At 39.8% G+C, this 20390-nt stretch overlaps 1 protein-coding gene across 9 annotated transcripts in view; it reads right to left on the reverse strand.

Annotated features, from left to right (window-relative positions):
• MAPK10 (mitogen-activated protein kinase 10) overlaps window positions 1-20390 on the reverse strand; it is a 603644-nt gene that overhangs the window by 15288 nt on the left and 567966 nt on the right. For all 9 annotated transcript variants that reach the window (XM_043448312.1, XM_043448316.1, XM_043448311.1 and 6 more), the window contains 2 exons: window positions 4213-4276; window positions 2256-2333 (listed from right to left, as the gene is read on the reverse strand). In XM_043448312.1, coding sequence (XP_043304247.1) covers window positions 2256-2333; window positions 4213-4276 — 142 coding nt within the window. The remainder of the gene's footprint in view (window positions 1-2255; window positions 2334-4212; window positions 4277-20390) is intronic.

Consider the following 20390-nt stretch of genomic DNA (forward strand, 5'->3'; position numbering starts at 1 on the left):
TAAACAATTTTTTAAAAAAAGATGAAGAAACTGTGAAATTTGTCCTGTCCCATCTTGAAATGGGGCTTCCCTGGTGGCTCAGTGGTAAAGAATCTGCCTACAATTCAGGAGACCCAGGTTCGAGCCCTGCCTTGGGAAGATCCCCTGGAGAAGGAAATGGCAACCCACTCCAGTATTCTTGCCTGGAGAATTCCATGGACAGAGAAGCCTAGTGGGCTACACAGTCGTGGGATTGCAAACAGTAGGACATGACTAAGTGACTAACTTTCTCTTTCACATCTTGAAGTAGGGCTTCCTGGGTGGTGCTACAGGTAAAGAAAGAATCTGAATCTGCTTGCAATACAGGAGAAACGGGTTAAATCCCTGGGTCAGGAAGATCCCCTGGAGAAGAGAATGGCAACCCACTCCAGTATTTTTGCCTGGAGAATCCCATGGATAAAGAGGCCTGGCGGGCTACAGTCCATAGGATTGCAGAGAGTTGGACACAACTGAGCAACTACCAGTTTCACTTTCAACACTTCCTAAAATGATAAGTCACCCTTCACTGGATTCTGGTATTTCAACTTCTTAGTGATTACAGGAAAAAGTATTCTGACTGTTACGATAATTCTTAGGTCAGGGAGTCTTTCTGCCTTAGCAGGTATTATCTTGCTGTTGGATTCAGTCTCTAGGCTCTTTAATCAGCGGCAGATAGAACAGGCATGTAAGTAAGAAGTAGCTTCTACAGACTTGTATCAATACAGAGGCTGGGTTGAATAAATAGAGTGGGCAGACAACCAACTCCGACGATTCCTTTAACCTTCTTTGATGAAAGGAAAGACTTGACATAGAATTGTACGCTTCCCTAAGTCTAGAGGTGAGAAAAACATTTCATAACTGAACAGCATCTGTCTGGGTATCATAGTAGTTGTGGGTTGCAAACTTGTTAAAGAGTAATATCAGCAGGAAGAATTGATTCAATCATCCTATTTTGTTTCCTGAAATGATTTAAATTGCATGGGAAAAATTATACATCAAAAGTAGGACACCAAATCTACTTTTCTCTAAGGTAATAATTTGCAGCCTACAGTTTTGTCAGCATGATCTGAGTGTTGTTTAAAGCTGATGATAAGTCATTACATTTTCTAAAACTATTTCTATATTCTCTTTCTATTCAGAACATCAGTCGTAGAAAAAATATATTGGCATTAATAAGTGTAAGTAAATTATCTCAAGTCATCCTAAAGTTCATTGGTGAGCTCAGTAAAATATGTGTATTATGTGTGTGTGTGCTAAGTTGCTTCAGTTGTATACAGCTCTTTGTAACCCTATGGACTGTGACCCACCAGGCTCCTCTGTCAATGGGATTCTCTAGGCAGGAATAGGGAGTGGGTTGCCATGCCCTCCTCCAGGGGATCTTCCCGATCCAGGGATTGAACCCGTGTCTCTCATGTCTCCTGTGTGGGCAGGCAGGTTCTTTACTACTGGGAAGCCCATGTATATGTACCAATGTGTGCTATATTTTGTAGATTGCAAATGGAAAGATTTTTCTGTGCTGAGTTTGATTGGACCCCATTGTGGTTCAGGCTTCAACTACTGTCACATCAACCTTAGGAAGAGTAAACATTAGAGTGAATGAAGGAAAAGGTTTTGGCTAGAGGGATTCCTGAACTCCACACTGATTTGGTGGTCAGGAGGGCATTATGGCTCTGAATTTTGATGAGGAGCAGTCACACTTTAATCAGCTTATGCTAATATTTCTTCAAGATTCCTTGTCATTTTAAAGTTCTGAAAGAACTCATGCTAAATTATTACAGGCAGAATAACTGCCACACTAACCATCAAAAGTAATGAAACTGAAATCATTAGAGGGAAACAGGTGATATTGGTTCTTATGCTTGCTGCTGCTGCTGCTAAGTCGCTTCAGTCGTGTCCGACTCTGTGCGACCCCATAGACAGCAGCCCACCAGGCTCCCCTGTCCCTGGGATTCTCCAGGCAAGAACACTGGAGTGGGTTGCCATTTCCTTCTCCAATGCATGAAAGTGAAAAGTGAAAGTGAAGTTGCTCAGTCGTGTCTGACTCTTAGTGACCCCATGGATTCTAGCTTGCCAGATTCCTCCATCCATGGGATTTTCCAGGCAAGGGTACTGGAGTGGGTTGCCAGTGCTTTCTCTGTCATATGCTTGATAAGCAATATTATTGACTGCAATCTCTCCTTAAGGCCAAGAAAAATATGCAAGAACTGGTTTATTGGTTATTCATTGAGAGTGAGTACCTGAAGGAGAAGGCTGTCCTTTCACAACGCCATTCTTCGTCTTTTCTTCCGAGTTCATTACTTCCTTATAGATAAGTTCTGTAAGAAACAGTTACCAGTGTTATGAAAATCAGTTTTCTCCTTAACCCAAAGAAAAAGTCATTAATAACAAATAACAACATTTTGATGACACTGAGTCAATCACAAATCAAGTGGAATTTTTTACTCTTCTATTGTTATGTACTCAGTCATGTCCAACTCCTTGCGACCCCATGAACTGTAGCCTGCCAGGCTCCTCTGTCCATGGAATTTTCCAGGCAAGAGTACTGAAGCGGATTGCCATTTCCTCCTCTAAGGAATCTTTCCAACCCAGGAATTGAACCTGAGTCCCCTGCATTGGCAGGTAGATTCCTTACCACTGAGCCACCTGGGAAGCCCTATTTTCTTGCAAAAGGACACAGCCTGGCAAACGTAGGTGCTCAACAATGCATTTGACCAAATCAATGTATGTAGAATACACATTACTTGTTTTCTGAATTCTTTGGGGAATTTCTGATGCATTTGACTTTATCTCTTATGGATTTTAATGGCTTAGTTTTGAACATCCATTTCTCATTTACGTTCTCTCCCTAAGAGATGCACATATTCTCGTGACTTGAAATTATTACTTTCTATCCATTTCCAACTCTTACTTCATCTTTTTTCCAGACTCAAATTTTGGATTTGTAAAACTATACTTGCCTAAAATCCAACATTTAAAAAAATTATTACCCTCATTTCCAAACTGGCATCCATTTCTGGCTTTTTCATTGCTAGAGATAAAAATGTGTATATATTCATTTTTTACTTTATCCCTTTTAGCTAAAAATTACTCTGTGCAATTCATTCCTGCTTTGCAATGGCTTACAATTAACACAATCACCATCCTTTACAGGTTTATTTCTCCAGTTTTTTCAGAATTGAGTATATCCTCCTTGAGTGATATTTACACCCTATGACTTACCTAATCATGAACCCTTGAGTACATTCTGGTCCTTATTTAGATCAGGTCTTTTTCTGTCTATCATGTTCATCATTTTTTAAATTTGATCTCCTGTTTATATGAGCTTATTTTTCCATACTCTCCAATATGATCTCTTGAACAGCGAATTCCCCTTACTATCTTTATAGCACATTTTGCTCATTCTTACCCTTTGGTTTCCTCTTATATTCTCATTCCAGTATTTTCCTCTATTTTTTATTTTCCCAACTTAGAATTACTAATTCTTTCAAGGTAGCTCAAACATTTCTTTCCTTCTGATGTGCCCTTTCTGTTCCTCCTCATTTTGAGCTAATCATTTGTTATAAACTGTATTTAGTTTTTTTATATTTATTCTACTCTGTGGTTATTTATGTTAGTTTAGCAATTCTCTGCTTTTTTCATCCTGAGTATGATCTTGACCATATAGTATGTGTTTGGAAAACTTTTGTTGGAAAAAAAAAAGATAATTAATATATTTACTCACTGTTTTCTTACTTTAAATGAGAAATAAGCTGCTTGGATGCATAAATTTTCATTTAAATTCTCAAGTCCTATATATTGAGTGAGTGAATTCACGTATTCACTCTTTTATTTTATAATGCCTAAAACCATCTCAGGCATAACATTATCCATTTAATGTGATAATTTTATGTGCAAACTTAGAATGTTTAATTCTGATATTTTGAATTAAAGCTTAACTTTCACCATGACAAATATTTTAACAGTCAGTACTATTTTTTTTAATGTGTCAGTAATTAATTCCTTTCATTCTTGAGTAAATGTAATATTGCTATTAGTATGAAAAGACAGATGAAGTTTAGGAGTTTTGAAAATGGTCTAAGAGGATAGCCCTTAGAAAACCATCTGTTACTAAAGCATTTTAAAAGGAAAAGACTTAAAAATATTTTCTGAGTTTAAATAAAAGAAAAAGCAAACTTAATTAAGCAGCAGAATCACCTTTCCATTCTTCAATGGTGTGTTCTCTTTCATCCAGCTGTTTGTCGTATATCTGAGGTGGGGGCTGCAGGGAAAAAAAAAAACAACAGACAATAAGCTTTCTATAGTAGCCTAAAAATAAACTCTTACAGTGCAGGAGAATATCTTGCTATTCACTGATTTTAGGGGTGATCAGAATCTCATATAAATTGTGGTGTAATTATAGTGGTGAAGAAATTTAAATTGCCCCAACAAACTTATGAAGGATTCATTTATATGCCAATATTTGCTGCTAACAAATAAGGCAGCAGAATCTAAAACCCGAGAGCTCACTTTCCAAAATCTTCTGATTCAGAACTGAAGTGTTACCAATTAAAGTTCAGTTTGGATATGGCAACCTGCTCTAGTATCTTGCCGGGATAATCCCCTTTACAGAGGAGCCTCATGGGGTCGCAAAGAGTTGGAAACAACTGAGCATGCGTGCACTCACACTTTTTAGAAGGTCCTTGATAACAAGGACCCAGAAGCTGCATTTTGTCCATTCACTAGCCCTCTAACAGAACCCTACTAAAACTCTCCCAGACTGATGAGAGGCTGTTCCACTTTTAGACCCCTGTGAAGAAGAGTCTTCAGTGCCTCTCAACAGACCATAGTACCAGCCTCCAGTGTAAAGGAATATTTAGACCTAATCAATTTCTATTTTTTTGAAGCATCATAAGACATTTTTACACATACCTGGGTGCCATATATTTAAATGGTTTAAGATATTTCCTCCCCTCAGGCAGAAGCAACTGCCAGTTCTCTAGAGGGGTTCAAGGTTCACTCACCTTGGACCCCTGAGTGGCCCCAGAGTTAACCCTCTCTAGGAAAAGGATGTGACAGAACTTTTAGCCTAACATATGGAATCTGCATTCCTCTTGCTCTGAGGAATTTGGATATGGAAAAGAAGAAATTTTCACAAATTGAGGTGCCTTACAGGAAGGAGGATCTCAGACAGATTCCCTAACCTCCTCCTCCCAAAGCTTGGACCTAGGGAATTCTATCATGGTGACATGGTAGCTCCAATTCAGCTCAAGGAACAGAGAAAGAAAAAAGATCTCTTGGAGAAAGAAAGAGGTAAGAGAGAAGGAGGTATACTGGCCAACAATGGCTTCAGTGAAAAAAAAAAGAGCTACAAAAAAACGTCTGGTGTCATGAGACAGGGGCCCCAGAATTCACGCTGTCCAATGCTCCAAAAGCAGCAATTTTTTTAATAAGAAACTAACAGTTGCTCAATAAAGTGACTCAGGTCTGTTAGGATGTGTGTGTACACTCAGTCACTCAGTTGTATCTCTTTGGGATCCCATGGACTGTAGCCCACTAGGCTTCTCTGTTCATGGAATTTTCCAGGTAAGAGTACTTGAATGGGTTACTATTTCCTACTCCAGGGGATCTTCTCGACCTAGGGTTTGAACGCACATCTCCTGCGTCTCCTGCATTGACAGGCAGATTCTTTAATGCTGAGCCACCTGGGAAGCCTGTTCACTTTGAGGACAGCCTTCCTCACAAGGGCTATCATAGGAAGACTTTGGACAAGATCTTCAGAGAAAGTTTCTGGCTTCTGTGGGAGGGTCTTTGACCTGTGGGCAGCACCCTAGTATCACAGGGTTCTTCTTTACTGTGTGCAGAATCTCTGGCAGCCTGCATCATAACAGACAGGAACACTCCCCTTAGTCTTAGTGTGCTGGGCCGGTGTCAGATATCACAGAAGGAGTTGGATATGAAAATGAAAGGCTTTGACCAGCTGTTGTGGGGCAGCTTAACACCATATGGAATTACTGAGAAGCAACTACTGATGAGGTCCAACATTCCTTCAAAATCTACGATTGCTACTGAGACAGAAGGTTTTAAACCAGCTACTGTGATTCCTTGGTGGCTCACACGGTGAAGAATGCTCCTGCAATACGAGGGACCTGGGTTTGGGAAGATCCCCTGGAGGAGGGCATGGCAACCCACTCCGGTGTTCTTGCCTGGAGAATCCCCATGGACAGAGAACACTGTTGGGCTACAGTCCATGGGGTCGCAAAGAGTAGGACACCACTGAGCGACTAAGCACACGTGCACCAGTCATAGAAATTCGATGATTCAATGAGTGCATGAGTAAAATAAGGTTATCTTTGATAATTTGTGAAAATGTCATCTAAGTAAGCTAACGCAAAGCCGAACTCTGGTTATGTAAAGACGCTTTTCCCAAGCGGCAGATTTTCTGCTTTGCCTCTTATTGAGCTTACAGAAAGCCATGGTGAGGTCTTCTCTAAGTGAGCCCTGCCCAAGCCCCCAGCAGGGCTGCACACAAGCTCTCAGAGCCCCCCCACTACCTCCCCAGCTGCACCCCCTGGGCATTGTTGGTGCCTCTTCTAACAATAGGCTCAGCTCAGGATCCTTTGTGGCTGACTTCTCCAAGCAGTGGATTTTTCAAGTTTCAAAACTGAACAAGAGTGTATTTCCTGCCAAAGCTCATGAATGCCATATTCTCTTTGCAACTAAACTGTTTGAGAGAGGTTTTCCTTGGAGCTTCAGCAGATCGCTGTTGCTGATGTAGAAAGTACAAAGTATTACACTCTGACTGCAAACTACAAACAGAGAAAGCAGAGTACTGAGTCCAAGATGTTACCTTTCAACAAATCAAAAGGACTGCTTTCAACACACCTGCATTAGTGCTATGGTTGAAAGGGCAACATGTTTGTCTGTTTTAAAAGAGGGGGTTTGATCACCTGCGATGGAAGGGCACTTCACATAAAGATGTTTCTACATAGCAATATACAATAGTAATTGACCAATAATCCAAAAAGAGTAATGTCATATTCCAGCATGCATATGCATATGCTCAGACTGCTATCGTCAGCATGCAGTGGTCCATACACCGCCTGCCTTTCCCTGTTATGTGAAGCTAAGAGTCGATTGCTCTGTTGTTCCCTTTCCCCATCTTACTAAACAGGAAGGATTCTCTCTTGTCAGGTAACATTCTAAATAAAAAGGAAATGAGGAGTGGGTATCATGAGAAGTGCCCCAGAGAGTATTTTAAGAAAGTGTAGTAGATTTGAACAAATTGAGATGTGAGAAAATTAAGGATGAGAAGAAATTAAGAATAATCTATGGAGAATTATTAGGGCTTATATCTTGCATGCTTTTGCATATTCTTCAAGAGACTGATGATTTCTTTCCTCTTGAAGATCTGAACTCTGCTTACCTGTTTTAAATTCTTTTAGGAATTCATATAGATTGCATGTCATAACTTCATATGGATTAGATGTGTTTTATATTAATGACAGCATATATACATGTACAAATGGTTTCAGTTAAATTAGATAAACACATGGCCAAATACAAGTAACTATGAGTTAGTAGATATTGGCATTAACTTACTCATTTATTAAATTCATTCATTCAATAAAGGTTGGGGCACCGAGTATATGTATGCTAGGCTATATTAGAAATCGATTATTTCGAAAGTGAATAATGTGACTGCTGACTTCAGGGAACTCAGAATTCATCAGGATAAGACTTATGCAAAATAGGTAACTAACATACAACATGAAAAATAAAAGAAATATGTAGGTGGTATATGGGAACAGAGTGAAGAAACCCTAAGCAAAATCTTTTGCTTCTTGGAGTAGATGACACTTGTACTAGTTCGGTGAGCAAAACAATTATCTTGGCTACTGACAAGGAAAAGTGAGAAAAGAAAAAGATAACTCTAGGCCACAGAATCTAGAAAACAGAATGATGACGGTGGTGAGGATGGTGGTGGTGCTGAGAATGGTGGTGTGGTGAGGATGGTGGTGAGGATGGTGGTGATGGTGTGGTGGTGAGGATGGTGGTGGTGGTGAGAATCGTGGTGTGGTGATGATGGTGGTGGTAAGGATGGTGATGGTGATGGTGGTGAGAATGGTGGTGGTGTGGTGAGGATGGTGGTGGTGTTGAGAATGGTGGTGGTGAGGATGGTGGTGTGGTGAGGATGGTGGTGTGGTGAGGATGGTGGTGTGGTGAGGATGGTGGTGTGGTGATTTGGCAGTGGTGGTGGTGGCGTGTGTATGTTTCTCTGCTCAGGTGCACATACACATCAAGAGAACCAGAAGCATCTGTGATCATAAACTATAACTTGTGTGGTCAGAAGGGACAAGAGGGCCATGCCTAGAGAAACAGATGGGTTTCTAGAGAAAGGCTAGATCAAGAATGGTTTCAGTTACCATGACTGAAATGAAGACATCTTTCTAATGGGGGAGAACCCACTGAAGAATGAAAGAGAACAGCATGGCCAAATCTATGTCCGGAGTAGAGAAAGACACAACTAGAATCACAGAGAAGATCAGGGAGCTGCTGCACCATCTAGAAAAATCACTAAAAGGTCTGGCTGGGGTGGAGAAGGTAAAAATAGATAGAAAACATGGATTCAAGAATCCTTCATTCTGGGGTGGGAAGGGGCGGGAGATGGGAGGGAGGTTCAAAAGGGAGGCGATATATGTATATGTATGACTGATTGCACTGAACTGAACTGATGGCTGATTCAAGTTGAGGTTTGACAGTAAACAAAATTCTGTAAATCAGATTTTAAAAAAAGAATCCTTAATAAATATTAATAAATCAAATTGCTAGAATTTTGTTTTTGATGGAATATGTGTGATGGGAGAGAGTGGCTCCTAGATTTCTAAGCACAGTGCCTAGACTGTGGCAATACTGGTAGAGTCAACTAAAAATATAGAGAGTAAAAAAATGGAAAATGAGATGGGTAGAGAAACGAGCCTTAGTGTTATGTGGGCAGAGATGTTTATTTGATAATCAAACATATAATATGATGCTCACAGAAATGCCATTGGCTAGAGACATATTTATTTGAGACTATCAGCAAGAGGTATTTGCTGAAATCAAGGCAGGGAGAAAGAGTAAAGGGTCAAAATGTCAGGCACCAAAATTTAAAGGTTGGACAGAGGAAGATGAGCTAAAGAAGCAGGAGGTGGGGGGAACAACAGGAGGGGAAAGGAACATTTACAGAAATACATGGAGAATGAGAATATTGCTATAGAGATGAAGTGATCAGAGAGTTTCAAAAAAAAAAAAAAAAGAAGTAATTGGAAGTTTCTTGTAAATAAAATAAAGATTTTGGCTTTGAAAATACCAGAAAGGCACGATACAAAGTATGCCTCTGAAACCCATAAAGGGTTCCAAACTTCAAAATTGCCATCATGCCCAGAAAGATCCAGATAGATTCTTGGTGGGGAACATTAATACAAGCTAGCACCTAAAAGACAGGAACAATATAGAAGAAATATCCTCAGTGCTAACATGGATATGGTATATAAATAAAACAAAAAGGAACTGCAGAATAGATTGTGACATTGTGACACTAAAAAAAAAAAAAAAGTTACAATGCTCTTAGATCTGCTCCCCTAACTATCTTTGTGTGTGCTAAGTTGCTTTAGTCATGTCCAACTCTTTGCAAACCCATGGACTGTATGTAGCCTGCCAGGCTCCTCTGTCCATGGGATTCTCCAGGCAAGAATAGTGAGGTGGGTTGCTATGCCCTTCTCCAGGGGATCTTCCCAACTCAGGGATCGAACCTTCGTCTCTTAATGTCTCCTACATTGGCAAACAGGTTCTTTTCCATTAGCGCCACCTGGGAAGCACGGCTTCATAAATGGAGATCACTCTTCTATAGCTAATTATATCTCTTCCATAACTAAATAAGGGAAGCCATACTGTTTTCTGAGAAGATACTATACACTAGGCTTTTATGTCCAGTATAATAATCCTCAGATCAGGAAACTAGGATCCAAAGAAGTTTTTAAAAAATATCTTGAAGTTACAAAGTTAATTAATGATAGACTTTTGATTAAAAGTTTAAGAATATGAAGAATGATTCAGAGCACATAGTAATTGAGATGAATCTAAAATAAGGGATAATGAAACAATATCTGAACAATATTTAAATTCAGATCTTTGTAAAACAAGAAATATAAACTTAAGTATAGAGGGTTTTTGTATAAAGCATACATAGGATTGTACATCTCAACTTGCCCAACACAGTCACCGTGTATGCTTGCTGTCCTCGCAGTTATTAATAGCCTTCAGGTCCTTCACTCTCATAAGTGCTTGGAGGACAATTATGTGAGCAGCCTACTTGGCAATGCTGAAATATGCCTATTAGGGATGTCAGGGATAATTGGGAGGGTAGAGAAAATAACTGAACTGCAACGTTTTTCTACCACTGGAGTCTCAACAGTTGCAGCTGTACCCTTTCCTGCTCAAGGACAACATGTCAGCATTTTCTTCCATTTTCTGCATTTTGGGCAATGTAAAACTCAGATATAAAATGTCACTCTCGCCAGACAGTACATAAAAAAGTACCTTTCTACATAATAGGATTGACATTAAAGAATATGGATTTGGGGGCAATCTCTTGAGTTCTTATGACTGGGCATGATTTCTTGCTGAAGAGATCTTTTTGATCAGCATCTATTTAAATTCCTAGTTGATTCTCCTAAGGTACAAGTTGCTCTCTCTTGCAACTTCATTTTTTTAATTGGAGTATAATTGCTTTATAATGTTGCCTTGATTTCTGCTATACAACAATGTGAATCAGCTATCAGTTCAGGCCAATTCAGTCGCTCAGTCGTGTCCGACTCCCTGCGACCCCATGGACTGCAGCACACCAGGCTTCCCTGTCCGTCACCAACACCCGAAGCTTGCTCAAACTCATGTCCATTGAGTCGGTAATGCCATCCAACCATCTCATCCACTGTCATCCCCTTCTTCTTCCACCTTCAATCTTTCCCAGCATCAGGGTCTTTTCCAATGGGTCAGTTCTTCGCATCAGGTGGCCAAAGGATTGGAGTTTCAGCTTCAGCATCAGTCCTTCCAATGAATATTCAGGACTGATTTCCTTTAGGATTGACTGGTTTGATCTCCTTGCAGTCCAAGGGACTCTCAAGAGTCTTCTCAACACCACAGTTCAAAAGAATCAGCTATAAGTATACATGTATCCCCTCCCTCTTGAACCTCCCCCCGACACCCCGATTCCTACCCATCATCTCAGGGCACTGAGCTGAGCGCCCCGTGCCACACAGCAGCCTCCCACGAGCTACCTATTTCACACATTGCAGTATGTATATGTCAGTCTTACTCTCCCAATTCTTCTCATGCCTCACTTCCCCCTCTGTGTCCACATGTCCATTTTCTACATCTGTGTCTCTATTCCTGGCATGCAAACAGATCCATCTGTACATCTGTACCATCCTTCTAGATTCTATATGCTGCTGTGGCTGCTAAATACATGATTTAGTTGCTAAATCATGCCTGACCCTTTGTAGCCCCATGAACTGTAGCCCACCAGGCTCCTCTGTCTTTGGCATTTCCCAAGCAAGAATACTGGAGGGAATTGCCATTTCCTTCTCTAGGGTTTCTTCCTGGCCAAGGGATTGAACCTACGTCTCCTGCATTGCAGGGGGATTCTTTACCACTGAGCTACCTGGGAAGCCCTCAGATCCCCTATATATGTGCTAATATACAATATTTGTTTTCCTTTTTCTGACTTACTTCACTCTGTGTGACAAACTCAAGGTTTTATATCATATGTTTAAGTAATATTTCTTAACTGAGTAGGGCTTCCCTGATAGCAGTTGGTAAAGAATCCGCCTGCAATGCAGGAGACCTGGGTTTGATCCCTGGGTTGGGAAGATCCCCTGAAGAAGGGAAAGGCTACCCACTCCAGTATTCTGGCCTAGAAAATTCATGGACAGTCCATGGGGGTCCCTAAGAGTCGGACACAAATGAGCGACTTTCATTTTTCTTAACTGAGTAAAATGTATGAATTCTTCTTTCCTTAATCTTCAAGATAATCTCGTTAGCAGCAGCATCGTAGAAGGCTAGTGATGGAAGAGAGTTGAGAGATTATCTAGTGCCACCTTCATTTAATTTGCAAATGAGAATATGAAAACTTGGTGGTCATAAGTGATTTGTCGTAGAGTTAACAGAGGATGTCATAAAGTTAAAAGAGGATGAGATGGTTGGATGGACTGACTCGAGGGACATGAGTCTGAGCAAGCTCCTGGAGTTGGTGATGGATAGGGAAGCCTGGCGTGCTGCAGTCCCTTGCTGTTACAAAGAGTTGGACCCGACTGAGGGACTGAACTGAACTGAATAGAGTTAATTAGCATCAGAGTTACAAATAAAACATATTATCTCTTATGAGAAAAAATGGCATGAAGAATTCTTAGGGTTGAAGAAATGTTAAACAGAATAATTCAACAGTCAAAAAAGATTTTCATTAATGACAAATTTAAGGATGCAACTCTGATTTCTGTTTCCGTTTTCTGTCAGTCTATACATGGAACTGGATCTGGAAGTTACCACCTGAGTAGTCAATACATATTCCAAAAGGTTTTTTGTCACAATACCCTGGCCAACATCAGGATCTCTCCACACATGAATCCAGATGTGAAAGATCTAAATTGCACTAACTTGTTCTTTGTATTCATCTTTAAGCCCTGAATTAACATTTTTTTCACATCAGTCATGTTCTGACCATATGACAATCATGAAGATGTTGATGTTTGCTTTCTGCTTATTTTATCCTAAATTAGCATACAGGATGATTTTGTTCTACCTTTTTTCTTGGTGTGTATTTGCTCTCTTGTTGAAAATGTCAATGAAAGCTTTAAATAGCATTGTCTTTCTATGTGTGCATTCTCTATTAATTCAGTAGCTGGATCAAAGAAACTTATATTATGTCCTAGTGAAATATGCTTTGCTTTTTCTTATTAACCTTTGCAGTCTGAGCACTACCAAAGAATGCATGATTTATGGTAAGGCTTCAACCAAGATAAGTGAATTTTAGTACAAAATGAAATCAGAAAACCTGTTAAAGGAAATGTGAAAACTTTGATTTTAAATGTATGTGACTCAACACATACAGAGGTAAGTTTTCCAAATGTATTTAAAATTTTTGAGGAATATAACTTCTTAAAATTTTAGCCTCCTGACTGGAAAATAAACATTTATATTGAATAATTTTCACACAGCACTAAATGATATGTTTGTTTCTTTGGCTAATGACACTGTTTGATATGTTCTATGAGCCTTGGGTTCGATTCCTGGGTCAGAAAGATTCTCTGGAGAAGGAAATGGCAACCCACTCCAGTATTCTTGTCTGAAAAGTCCCATGGGCAGAAGAGCCTGGTGGGCTACAGTCCATGGGGTCTCAAAAATCCAGACACAACTTAGCAACTAAACAACAAATTTTTTTCTGAAATCTTTATATTCCCTGTAGTACCAAGAACAGTTCATTATCCACAATGAGATTCAATGTCCCTCTAACAGTCTTACAAAATTTACCACATTAATAACAGTATAATAGCACCATGACAACTATAAAAAATTGACTAAACATAGTTATTTTTGAGAGTCACAATGTTTCTCTGTTTCGTGAGCTTACTATGCAATAAACACTGACGTAGTGTCCAATCACCAAAAATATAATTGTCTCCAAAAGTAGACAACGCAGTGGCTTAGCTGTAAGGAATCTGCCTGCAATGTAGGAAATGGAGGAGGAAGTGACACATATTCAATCCCTGGGTTAGGAAGATACCCTGGAGAAGGAAATGGCTACCCACTCCCATATTCTTGCTGGGAAAAACCCCATGGACAGAGGAGCCTGGTGGGCTACAGTCCACAGGGGTGCAAAGAGTCAGATATGACTGAGCATAGCACTTGACCTTTGAAAAGTAGGCAAATGAAGTGAAGTGAAAGTGTTAGTCACTTGGTCATGTCCAGCTCTTTTCAACCCCATATACTGTAGCCCACCAGGCTTCTCTGTCCGTGGAATTCTCCAGCCAAGAATACTAGAATGGTTAGCCACTCCCTTCTCCAGGGGATCTTCCCAACCCAAGGATCCAACCCAGGTCTCCTGCGTTGCAGGCAGATTCTTCACTGTCTGAGCGACCAGAAAGCCCAAGTAGACAAATGGCAGCTTGTAATACTTACCAGTTGATTTTTTTTTTAATTGCTTAGACAAGCTTGAGGAAGTACGTCTGTGCTCTTAAATAGAAATTAAACATTCTAATACTACAGATGAAGTAAATGCCCTTTAAAAGTCTGATGAGTTGAAAGTACTCTACAGTGAGGGAAAAAAGGTTAATAAAATCTGTCTCTGGAAACCAATCTGATTAATTCTTCTTTTTTAAGTCATCTGGCACTGGGTCCTCAGCGAGAAGCTGAGAAGGGGATTCATGTGCAGATGATCATTTGAAGATGTGCTCTCAGAGGGCAACCTGTAAGGGAGGGAAGGAGGATGAACAGGGAAGAATGAATGATACAATAGTTAGTGACCTTAACAAGAGTTGTGTTGGTGCAGAAGTCAGACTGATCTGTGTGGAAGTGTTAAGTGTGAAGTAAGAAATGAAGACTTCTGAGAGTGAACAACACTGTTGCAAAGTATTTTGCAGGAGGTGATGAAAAACTTAGAAACTTTTGACAATTTGGATTTGAAGAGGGAGACGTGTAGAGTGACTCCTAGGGATTTGGTTCAATCACCTGGGTGGAAAGTAATGCCATGGATTGAAAGGTGTGAAGTCGGGAAGAAAGGAATCAGTTTGGGGTGACAGGGGCTGTGTCCAGCTCAAAATTCAACATGTGAGTTTTGTGTTGCCAGTTAAATGCCAATCTAAATCTACTGCTAGATTTACAGATCTGGAATTCAGGACAGCCATGTGTAACAATGCATAGATTTGAAAGCCATTCGTAGTAATTAAAATTCATGCAGTGGGCAAGGAAGCCAAAGATTCCCCTGGAGAAAAGAAGTTAGGTCTATGGGAGAGGACTCCTGGGATCCCCAGTTCTAAGGGAAGAGAAACAACTCAGACAGCAGTGGTGACTAGAGAATAGGAAAGGTGTCATCACAGTGATCAGTGGGGAATGTATCAGGAAGGAGGGTGTTTATAGTCTATTCAAATGCTGAAGATGCACAAGCTGCCAATTTTCTTTGGACTTGGCCCTTAGGAAGTCACTGGTGATCTTCAGTTCACTCAGTCCTGTCCGGCTCATTGCGACCCCATGGCCTGCAGCACTCTAGGCCTCCCTGTCTGTCACCAACACCCTGAGCTTGTTCAAACTCATGTCCATCGAGTTGGTGATGCCACCCAACCATCTAATCCTCCGTCGTCCCCTTCTCCTCCTGTCTCCAATCTTTCCAAGCATCAGGGTCTTTTCAAATGAGTCAGGTCTTTGCATCAGGTGGCCAACGTATTGGAGCTTCAGCTTCAGCATCAGTCCTTCCAATGAATATTCAGGACTGATTTCCTTTCGGATTGAGCAGTTTGATCTCCTTGCTGTCCAAGGGACTCTCGAGAGTCTTCTCTAACACCACGGTTCAAAACCATCAATTTCAAGGTTTGAGACGTGAACTAGAGTAATTGTGAACAAAGTCTAATTTTTTACAGAAACTTGACTATAAATTGGTGAAAGATACTTCCATTGCTAATGGGGTATTTAAAAAAAATTAATGACTGATTCTTTATTCTTTAAATGAAGGCAGCCAGAGCATGTTTATTTGTATTAGTATAATTACCAGAGGAAACTGAAAGATGGGACACACACCACAAAAGAAGACATGCCCATGCAGAAAAAGACCATACATGAGAAAGTACCATTTCCTGAGCTTTCCTGGACTTTGTGTAACTGACTCTATCACAGCTTTCTCATTGTCATCTCGACATCATCCCCATTCTAGTCCCATTCACACAGAGTTGATTTTCACGTATTACCTCATTTTGTCCAATTAACAATCCTCCTCTTCTAGGCATACAATTAAAGCACAAAGAGATTAAACAGTCTATCGGTAAGTAGCACAGGCAGCATTAAACCCAAATCTATCTGAATGTAAAATCTGTTTGCTTTTTTTTTTTTTTTTGCATTTTCCACTCAACTATAGCTTATTATATGGAGCTTCCCTGGTGGCTTAGACGGTAAAGAACAGTTCCTGCTAATTTAACCTGTTGAAATAAAGTTTTCTGTTTAAAAGTTTTGTTACCCAACCAAAGCAAGAAAGAACAACAGGGGAAAAAAGTCAATGCTGGCTCTAACTGGAGGAACCCTCAAAATGCTATTACTTAGCATTACTGATACAAATCTCTAAGTCCCTGCAACAGACCGGCCGGTATGTGCACTGTATTGTCATACTGCCACCTTGTGGTTGTAAAAAACAAAAAGCAAACATTAAAAGCCCGAGTTCACCGTTTTTATCAGATTGCTTTCACCCAGGGGCTCTCAGCTTCGGTTGCACGTTGAAATCAACTGGGAACTTTAAAAATGCTGATGCCTTAACCCCATCCCCAGAGATTTTCATATGATTGGCCCGGAGTGAGATCTCAGCACCAGGATATTTCAAAGCTCCTGGAGTAATTCTAATATGTAACGAAGATTAGGACCCTGTTCTAACTCCTTACACAGTAATCAAGGCAAGTTTTGTTATTTGCCTAAGTGTGCCTCATTTGTATAGATGCAAGAGTCCCTTGGACTGCAAGGAGAACCAACCAGTCAATCCTAAAAGAAATCATTCCTGAATATTCATTGGAAGGACTGATGTTGAAGCTGAAACTCCAATATTTTGGCCACCTGATGCAAAATGCTGATTCATTTGAAAAGACCCTGATGCTGGGAAAGATTGAAGGCGGGAGGAGAAGGGGACGACAGAGCGTGATATGGTTGGATGGCATCACCAATTCAATGGACATGAGTTTAAGTAAACTCTGGGAGTTGGTGATGGACAGGGAGGCCTGGCATACTGCAGTCCATGGGGTTGCAAAAAGTCAGACAGGACTGAGTGACTCAACTGAAGAGAAAATATTCAAGTGCTTTCCTCTTAGCCTTTAAAGATTTCATGAGAGAGAAAAAATGTTTTGTGAACAGAAATTATCATGTGCTATGGTTTTGAAGAACAGGAACAGAGATTTGTGGATTGTAATCAAAGTGGACCCCAGATGTGTATCTCTTAATCAGATTCAGTCTTTGCTGAAAGTCAGAGAACTCACAGGAACAATGGGAAGTGCGCAGGGCTCAGAGCAACCTTGACTCTGACACTAGGAAGACAAGTGACCTTGGGCAAATACCTAGTTTACCATGTCTTAATTGTCTGTAAAGAGTTTCATATGCTGCTTTATTCAAGAGGAAACTACTTTCACATGCATAACACGTAATTCAACACACCTCTCTTGAGAACTTGCACTATGCAAAGCTTGGCATTATATATAATGTGTTACATATGGAAAGCATGAATGTTGTTTAGAGACACCAGAGCACTAAGTGACCAGAGGAAATATTAAAAGCTAATAAGGCAAACTATAATTATAATGCAAACTGAGTGTAATTTTGAAACTTAATTTAACAACATTCCAGTCGCTTGATAAGGAAGTTAAATTCAGTTTTTTTTTTTATTCTATATCTTTCTCAGATGTTAGGTCACAAATTTATTAGCTTTACACCATTAAAAAGTTTAATCATGTCTTGAAATTGGAAATTCTCTTTACTGTTCCTTGGAAGCTAAATTTTTATATGGTTCTTTAATCATAAAGACCAAGTCATTGCACAATGAATCACTCAGTATCCAAGTCATAAATTATTTTCATTCATTCATTTAACATGTATTTATTAATCAACTACTATATGTATGTCATATTGAATCCTACCATCCTATGCCTCAAATCTAATCATTTATAAGTCATGTTTATTGTTAGCTTCTAAAAGTGTCTTGAATTTTTTTCCCGGGGAATACACAGAGAAAACCGTGATTCAAAAAGATACATGCAGCTCAGTGTTCATTGACGCACTGTTTACAACAGCGAGGACAGGAAAGCACTCTAAGTGTCCACCAACAGAGGAGTGGATGGAGAAGACGTGACACATATTTACAATGAATATGAGCTGTGGATGGACCTAACGACTTCCATACAGACTGAAATAAGTCAGAGAAAAACAAATATCATATATGACCACATATATGAGGAGAAGGGGACAACAGAGGATGAGATGGCTGGATGGCATCATCGATACAATGGACATGAGTTTGAGTAGGCTCCAGGAGTTGGTGATGGACAGGTAAACCTGGCATGCTGCAGTCCATGGGGTCGCAAGGATTTGGACATGACTGAGTGACTGAACTGAACTGATGTATAAAACAGGTAACTAACGAGAACCTACTGTATAGCACAGGGAACTCTACTCAATGCTCTGTGGCGACCTAAATGGGAAGGACATCCAAAAAAGAGGGAACATATGTATATGCACAACTGACTCACATTGCTTATAGCAGAAACTAACACAACATATAGCAACTAGACTTCAATAAATTTGTTTTAAATAAAATTAAAAAAACATTTTGCTCATGTCTATTCTCAGGCTGCCATTAGTTCTAACCTATGTCACTACAGATTTGTCTTCCAACCTTCTGTCTCCCTTTTCTCTACTCGAGTCTCACATTGTGTACCCAGGGACTTGTGGTTCACTCGCCAAGTCCTATTTGACCCCATGGACTGCAGCACGCCAGGCTTCCCTGTTCCTCACCACCTCCTGAAATTTGCCCGAGTTCACGTCCATTGAATTGGTGATGCCATCCAACCGTCTCATCCTCTGAGAGTGACCTTGCAGCAGTTCAAATCAGATAATGCTATTGTTCTGCTTGCTGGCTTTTTTTTTTTAAAGAATAGTTGATTTACAATGTTATATTAGTTTCAGGTGTACAACATGGTGATTCATAATTTTCATCGATTATACTCCATTTAAAGTTTTATAAAATATTGGCTATATTCCCTGGTGCTGTACAATACATCCTTGTAGCTTATTTATTTTATACATAGTAGTTTTGAATGGCTTCCCTTCACCCTTAGGATAGAGTACAAGCTCCACCATCATGTTTTTCTTCCTTGTCTGGTCCCTGTTTACCAGCCCCAACTGTTTCTCAACCTTCTCCACTGAGTCACCCCCAAAGATCTGCAGTTCTCCCAACACTCTCTTGACTCTTTAAGTTTTTTGCCAACCTTTTCATCTACCTTTCTTTCATTTGGATGACCCCTGCTTTATTTTTCATCTGTTTAGATATTAATCATCTAAATTTCATCTAAAATTCATCCAAAGAGCCTTCCCTAATTCACATTACTGAGTAGAGTTTTTTCAATGTGCTTCAGTAAGCTTAAAATTTGGACTACTTGTGACTTAATGCTTACTAGTTTTACTTCTCACTAGATTGTGGGGACAAAGTCTGGAGGACGAAGATTATATATTCATTCATCAGAGCCAAACATTGTACTAAGCACATAATAGATATGCAACAAGGCTTCTTTGAGAAGATAACATTTGAGCAAAGAACTAAATTAAATAATGGAGGAAGCCATGTGGATTTATGTTTTATGATGCAAAAAAAAAAAATCTGCTGTAAGTCTCTTCAGATTTCCCTGGAAGTAAAAGAAACAGAAGAGGAATAATGTTATATCTTATCAATAAATACATGTAATGTGTGTAACTGGTGGTACACATCTGGACTACATTTAAATGTTCCATCACATGCCCAGTCCTTATATTTCACCAAACCATCTAAGTCAGATTCCATCCCAAATACCCAAATTCAATCTACATCACATTCCCTACTATCAGATAACAAAAAAAATTTCACCATTTTCAGGAAACTTACAATCATTGTGAATCAGGTAGCCATTTAGGGTTGGAGAGAGATGGAAGGATCTTGATTCTTCTTTTGCCTCCAACTCCATATGGAGGAAATATGGCACAATAAATTTGGTTAAGATAGCATCAGAGAACAAGTTGTTTTATCTGAATCAGCTAAATAATTGGTGATCAATGCTCTCAAAGACTTTTGTGAATTACTAGTCACCTCTTTTATGTTACCTGTAACTGGCATTGAAACCAAATTGTCAAACCAAACTATCAACCATCCGTTTTACCTTTGGTGGCAAAGTTAGCTTACAGCCGTAAGTGGCCATAAGTACATAACAAAAACACAAGACAGAAACACTCAGTAGGTAAAGTGAAAAGTCTGCTCACAACGAACATTAGAGCTGTGGAGTTGGGGAGACAGATCTAAAAATGGATCATTTCAGCATTGTACGTGATATGATGACGGCATGTGGAAGGTTCTAAAGAAAAAAAGTGTTAACTTA

This window comes from Cervus canadensis, chromosome 26 (assembly GCF_019320065.1).
Source record: "Cervus canadensis isolate Bull #8, Minnesota chromosome 26, ASM1932006v1, whole genome shotgun sequence".
Taxonomy (NCBI): Eukaryota; Metazoa; Chordata; class Mammalia; order Artiodactyla; family Cervidae; genus Cervus; species Cervus canadensis.